The sequence below is a fragment of the Choloepus didactylus genome, chromosome 3, assembly GCF_015220235.1.
Source record: "Choloepus didactylus isolate mChoDid1 chromosome 3, mChoDid1.pri, whole genome shotgun sequence".
NCBI classification, from domain to species: domain Eukaryota; kingdom Metazoa; phylum Chordata; class Mammalia; order Pilosa; family Megalonychidae; genus Choloepus; species Choloepus didactylus.
The window spans coordinates 199291033-199298212 of NC_051309.1; the positions used below are offsets into that span (position 1 = coordinate 199291033).

Consider the following 7180-nt stretch of genomic DNA (forward strand, 5'->3'; position numbering starts at 1 on the left):
ATGTAATGTCCTGTATATGTCTGTTAAATCTAATTCATTTATCAGATTGTTTAGGTTTTCAGTTTCCTTATTGGTCTTCTGTCTGGTTGATCTATCTATAGGAGAGAGTGATGTGTTGAAGTCTCCCACAATTATTGTGGAAACATCAATTGCTTCCTTTAGTTTTGCCAGTGTTTCTCTCATGTATTTTGTGGCACCTTGATTGGGTGCATAGACATTTACGATTGTTATTTCTTCTTGCTTTTATTAGTATGTAGTGGCCTTCTTTGTCTCTCAAAACATCCCTGCATTTGAAGTCTATTTTGTGAGAGATTAATATTGCTACACCTGCTTTCTTTTGGCTGTAGCTTGCATGAAATATTTTTTTCCATCCTTTCACTTTCAGTTTCTTTGTGTCCCTGTGTCTAAGATGAGTCTCTTGTATGCAACATATTGATGGTTCATTTTTTTTGATCCATTCTGCGAATCTATATCTTTTAATTGGGGAGTTTAATCCATTTACATTCAACGTTATAACCGTGAAGGCATTTCTTGAATCAGCCATCTTATCCTTTGGTTTATGTTTGTCATATTTTCCCCCTCTGTCTATTAATATCCTTTATTGTACCCATACCGAATCTCTTTAGTACTGAACCTTTCTCCAAGTCTCTCTGTCCTTTCTTTGTTTCTCTGTCTGTAGGGCTCCCTTGAGTATCTCCAGTAGGGCAGGTCTCTTGTTAGCAAATTCTCCCAGCATTTGTTTGTCTGTGAAAAATTTAAGCTCTCCCTCAAATTTGAAGGAGAGCTTTGCTGGATAAAGTATTCTTGGCTGGAAATTTTTCTCACTCAGAATTTTAAATATATCGTGCCACTGCCTTCTCGCCTCCATGGTGGCTGCTGAGTAGTCACTACTTAGTCTTATGCTGTTTCCTTTGTATGTGGTGAATTGCTTTTCTCTTGCTGCTTTCAGAACTTGCTCCTTCTCTTCTGTGTTTGACAGTGTGATCAGTATATGTCTCGGAGTGGGTTTATTTGGATTCATTCTATTTGGGGTTCGCTGAGCATTTATGATTTGTGTATTTATGTTGTTTAGAGGATTTGGGAAGTTTTCCCCAACAATTTCTTTGAATACTCTTCCTAGACCTTTACCCTTTTCTTCCCCTTCTGGGACACCAATGAGTCTTATATTTGGACGTTTCATATAATCTGTCATATCCCTGAGGTCCATTTCGATTTTTTCAGTTTTTTTCCCCATTCTTTCTTTTATGCTTTCATTTTCCATTCTGTCATCTTCCAGGTCACTGATTCGTTGTTCAACTTCCTCTAGTCTTGTACTATGAGTGTCCAGAATCTTTTTAATTTGGTCAGCAGTTTGTTTAATTTCCGTAAGATCATCCATTTTTTTATTTAGTCTTGCAATGTCTTCTTTATGCTCTTCTAGGGTCTTCTTGATTTCCTTTGTCTCCCGTACTATGGTCTCATTGTTCATCTTTAGTTCTTTGAGTAGCTGCTCTAGGTGCTGTGTCTCTTCTGATCTTTTGATTTGGTTGCTTGGGCTTGGGTTATCCATATCGTCTGTTTTTTTCATATGCTTTATAATTTTCTGTTGTTTTTGGCCTCGTGGCATTTGCTGAACTTGATAGGGTTCTTTTAGGATGTGTAGACCAATTGAAGTCCTTATCTCTAATTTATCAGATCTACAGCTTCGTGGAGTACACTTTCTCTAACTAACCAGCAGGTGTCGTCCACGAGCCACCTGTTCTCCACAAGCCAGTTCTCCCCTGCTTTGCCTTTTTGTTGAGTGGGGGAGTGAGTCTTGTGGGGTCCAATTGGTGTACCAAGCTTGCGTGTGTAGTTGGTGTTGCCCGCCCTGTATATGGGGCGTTTCTGGGCAGTCAGGGAGGGGGGGGGTGGCTCTAACAATCAAATCTCCCTGGTGATCCTAGAGTTTTAAAGCTGCTGCAATAGTCTAATCCTTCAGTTCAGTCCTGCCACAGTTTGTCTCTGCCACTGACCCACAAGTCCTTGGTATTGGCGTATGGCTCCTGAGACTTGCAAGTGGGCCCCTCTTCCAGGCCGTGCACCCCGGGTCCTCTGTTGAGGGATGACTGTGCTATGTCACAGGTGAGTGCCGTCCCCCCAGGGCAGTTCTGGGCTGCTGGGCTGTGTAGGGAGGCTCCCAGTCTGCTGAAATGATGGCTGAATGGGGCTTTGTTAATTCACACTGCTCTACCTTCCCAACCCTGGGACAATCAGCTGAGGTTGCAGGGAAGGCTAATGTCCACACCCAGTTTTGTGGTGTGTGCCTGTTATTTGAAGCACTTCCGTTACACTGCGTTGTCTGGGGCAGTTCTGGGCTATGGGGCTGGCGATAGGCAGGAGTGTTTCCTGTCCACCAGGATGATGGCTGTGAGCGGACACCCCCCTTTTCTTGGGAAGTTGTGGTGTTTAGTGAATTTTCTCAGCCACTGGATTATTGCGTTTTGTCTCAGAGCTCTCCTAGTTCTGCTCTTGACTTGACCTGCCCAAATTGCAAGTCTTTGAAGCTTTCTGTATTGGGCTTCTTAGAGTAATTGTTTTAGAAAAAGAAAAAATGATTTAAAAAAAAAAAAAAAAAAAAAAAAGGGCCCTCCTCAGAGATCTAATGGGTTATTGAAATGCTAAGAGACAAAGCAACCAGGGCCATTAAGGAAAGGTCCACAGGGCAGAGAGATCAGCTTTTCTTCGGGATTTGCATATGCGCCTCAGGGCCTGAGCTCAGGCCTGGGCTCTGCCCTTCCCCTTTCTATGTTCACCAGAGCTCCAAAAATCCTCCGCTTTTATTTTGGAGTTTTTCGTGTTGTTTTTTTTCTATGCCTGTCTCCTCTCTGCTGGGCTGGCTGCTCTCAGATCTCTGGTGTCTGGTCTCAGTCTATCTATGGTTGGAGTTTGGATCAGTAGAATGAGTTTCCGATAAGGGCTGCCACTGCAGTTCTCCCTTCTCCTTCCCGGAGCTGACAGCCCCTCCTCCCCCGGGACTGAGCCTGGCAGGGAGGGGCGCGGGTCCCCTGGCCGCAAAAACTTACAGATTTCGCAGATCTCAGCAGTTCCACGTTTTCATGAGTGTTGTATGAAGTATGCCCAAAGTCAGATTGCTCTGTGGTGTCCAGTCCACGCAGTTCCTGGCTTTTTACCTACTTTCCTGGAGGAGTAACTAAAACATACAGCTCACCAGTCTGCCATCTTGCCCCGCCTCTACTCATAAGTTTTAACATACCTAATGTGCCTTTTTCTCACTGCCATGATTGTGTCCTGTAAATGTAAGTAACTTAACTACTGCCAGAAATATTGACTGAAAGCATCAGAGCCAGACCCTTTATTGGTTGGGGAAACTTACACTTAAGATTTTTTATCTGTCACACTAAGGATGGTGAATGAAGATAACCCTTTTCCTGCTCATTGAACAATCACTGACTAAAATTTTACATTCCACCATACTGTTAGAGCTGTGTTGACCTTTATGGTAGCTATTGGCCACATATAGCTACTGAGATTTAAATTAAAGTTAATTAAAATTAAATAAATTAAAAAATCAGTTCATTAGTTGCACTAGCTACCTTTCAGATGCTCAGTAGCCCCATGTGTCCAGTAGCTGGTATATTGGACAACACTGATATATCATCACAGAAAGTTTTATTGAACAGTGCTGCCCTAGAGCAAGGTTGGATCAATATTTTCCTTCAAATGAAACAATTCAGCTTTCTAATTGCATGATATTCTTGTCTTCTGCCCCTGTTTGTAAAATTATGTTTGGCAAGGATTTAGCCAAGCCATTATTTTGTTTCTAAAACTGAACATCCTCCATCAGTACTAAAATATTACATGAAATGTAAAAGATTTGGAGCTATTCTTTCATTCATTCCATTCCCACCTTGAATGTGAGAGACCTATGCATGCACGCATACATACGTACATCCATCCATACATAAAACCACAGCCATTCTCTTCACTGCCTCAGGGAACTCCCCCAAGCATCATTCTGCTTAAAATATAGAAACTGGCCTTTGTGAAGTTGTGACAAAGTTGGATTTCATTTCCTGATTCCCGCCTTCTCATGCTATCCTTACAAAGATCTGCTATTGTACATCTGTATAATAAAATTATTTGTAAGAATTTCTTTCTTTTAGCTACTGGGTAACTCTCTGGTGTGTGTAACTAACCTGTCAGAAATTTTATACCTAAAAACAATTGTGAGACCTTTTATTCATTTTTTTTTTAGCTTTGACTTTTCTGATGTGATTTTTAAACTTTTTCAGTCAATTACCTTAAGAAAGGACAATTTTTGTTTTTAATCTGCCTTTATCCTTGCAGTATTTGTTGTTAAATACCCTAGTGTTCATTGCAAATCCCCTTTTATCAAAAGGGAGAACAGGAGACCTTGAATCCCCAAAGGGAACTTTTCTATCAGCTCAGTTTTTTGACCTTTTTAATGCTTGAGACATAAGTAGGGCCCTGAGGAAGGCAGAGAGGATAAAAATTTATCAATTAAACAGGAGTGGTAAAAAGGTTTCATTCCATAGGCAGTCAGTGGTAGATGGTAGTAGCTGCTGGAACGCAAGGTTGAGAGACAGATAGTGACTGAACTGGATTCAGCAGATAGAGGGACATGATCAGCGGTGATGTCTGCCATTGGTGTTGGAGACAAGAGGGGCAGCAACCATGCTTTGCAGCTGGCATCTGCAGGGTAAAGAAAAAAGAATGTGGGGCAAAAAAGGAAGAAAAATTAATTTTATCCTGGTACTTAACACATACTTATTTTGTTTTGTTTTTGTAAAACACTTCCAAGAATTTCAAAACCCTTTCCATTGAAAGAGCTGCTGTTGTTATTATCACTTTGTAAACTCTTTTTTTTTTTTTTTTTTTTTTTGTGCCCCCTTAAAGCCACAGGGTCGGCTCATGGATGATAACTCTGTTGCTGCTGCATAGTGTTCAAGACTGGCCCTTGGCTGTTCTGAGAGAGAAGTCAGGCAGAGCTATATAGGTTTTCATTGTGAACTATAACTTTGTTCATGGTAAAAAGTTATCTTGTCTATTTTTTAATGAATGGTATACCATCTGTTCAGAGGAACTCATAAAATATTAAGGAAATCTATCCTCTTTATTTTCACTAATAAATATTTGAAACTGTCGGTGCTACATGAAAGGATGTCAGACCATTGTTATTATTGGAGTTCATTAATGAATAGTAAATTCTTTAAAAAGTAAGTGATTTGCATGTATAATATCAGAGGAGAAAAGTTAAGCATCCTAAATATGGCTGAACAAAGACAGGAAAAATCTTCTGAGTTTCTTTTCAGAGTTGTCTAAACTGGAAATACATCCATCTTCATAGAGTTAATGTATGCTCAGACTAGATCACAACAACTTATAAGCAATTGTATGACTGATAGAGAAAGCTTTCAGAAAGTTTTAAGCAAGCAATTTAAACAAGTTGTCCAAAAAATATCTTTCTTTACCACTAAAACATATCAAATAGATTCAGCTTGCAGCCAAAATGTGAATCTCTTATGAAACAGGTTCACATTTATAAGTGTGTGATTATAAGCATGATTTCCTAAACTAAGAGGTTTTGGAAAAGATATAAGGTCTAAGTAAGAGCTTTAAGTTGTGCTGTGCAGTTTCAAAGAAACTATTGAAAGCTCTTAATTCATGTAAATAAAAATCTTAATGTGAAGATTTTCTTTGTTAAAATATCTTAATAATGTAAAACTACCTGGTTTCCTGGAAAATTTTATTATTTAACATGTAGGAGTTGTAAAAAGGAAATAAGTGATGTAAATAAATTTTATTCTCTTTCAAATATACTTGTATATATCTTTTATTATTTTGAGCTTGTTTGATATCAACTTCACAAAACAGCTTTACTAAGAACACTATTCATCAAGTATAGTGAGGAGCATTTGTTCCATTCCTGCCCTGAATGTCAAAGCCCTTGGCTTACACACACGTGTGTACGTGCATACATACACCTGAGCATGCACACGAATATGCATGTGTGCATGAATACAAACAGCCACAGCAGCAACAAAACTGAAAGCAGTGGGTACTCTTTTGAGGATTGGAAGTTGGGAGATCTGCATTCTAGAACTGGCTCTGCTAACTTCTGGGGACTTTGGGCAATGGAATAGGCTATCTTGGAGAGGAGTGAGTTCCTTCTTACCACAGCTGTTCAGGTAGATGCCACAGGAGCATGACTCTGGAGGCACAGTGTCTCCGCTCAAATCCCAGCTCTGCTACCTACTACTGGGTGACTTTGTTCAAATTATTTAAGCTTTGTTTATCTCAGATTTCTTATCTTGAAAATACAGATAATAATAATTAGCTCTCATAGGCTTGTTATGAGGATTTAATATATGGATACTTGAGAAGAGCTTGGAATAGTGCCAAAGTTAGTACTTTACCAGTGTCATCTGTGTTATAATTACTTGTTATGGGAAGGCTGAAGAGGATATGTATGTGTCTGCTGGATGGGTCTGTGTTTATTAGACTTTGTTGTCCGTCACCTACAAGAGATACATTTTATGTAATGCAGTATATAAAAATGTACATATATATTTGTGTGTGTGTATATGTAAAATAAATATATTCATTTACAAACAAAAGTTTCATGGAAGTAATGCATGCTATGCACTCATATTCTGTGGTTGTAACCAGCTGAATTGATTTCGTGACCCACTAATGGGGTGTAACTTGCCATTTTAAAATACTGAACAAAGATCTTTAAGGTCCCTTTGAATTCTGCAGTTCTTTGATTCTATGCTTTTATAACAAAGACTTCATGTGCCATTGTCTAAACATGAAATGTACATTTGAACAAATTGATCATTGACATATACACTAAAATTACTAACTGATGTCAGTGTGACTCATGTTAACTGTGTATGCCGCTTGAAATATGTACTAAATAAACAGGTCTGTGCTTTTCCTTGACCTTTTCTAAAGTGGGCAATAGAGTAATCCTTCGTCAACCAGCCTTTTCTAAATTCTATTTTGAATTTACTCTATTTAACTATTTGGAAACTTATTTTATGTATTTTTTTAATCGAAAATTCCCTGGATCCAAAATCAAAACAGCCTCAGTGTTGAAGCAGCTGACTCACCAAGGTTACAAGAGTCAAGAAGGACCTCCCAGTCTTTCCCTTCCTGCCTCTGTGCCATCAGC

General features: G+C 39.1%; 1 protein-coding gene across 3 annotated transcripts in view; it reads left to right on the forward strand.

The window, feature by feature from the left end:
* TRAPPC11 (trafficking protein particle complex 11) overlaps nucleotides 1–6933 on the forward strand; it is an 85783-nt gene extending 78850 nt beyond the window's left edge. For all 3 annotated transcript variants that reach the window (XM_037831077.1, XM_037831080.1, XM_037831079.1), the window contains exon 30: nucleotides 4900–6933. In XM_037831077.1, the coding sequence (XP_037687005.1) occupies nucleotides 4900–4944 (45 nt within the window). In that variant the 3' untranslated portion in view covers nucleotides 4945–6933. The remainder of the gene's footprint in view (nucleotides 1–4899) is intronic.
* The last annotated feature ends 247 nt before the right edge of the window (nucleotides 6934–7180 follow it).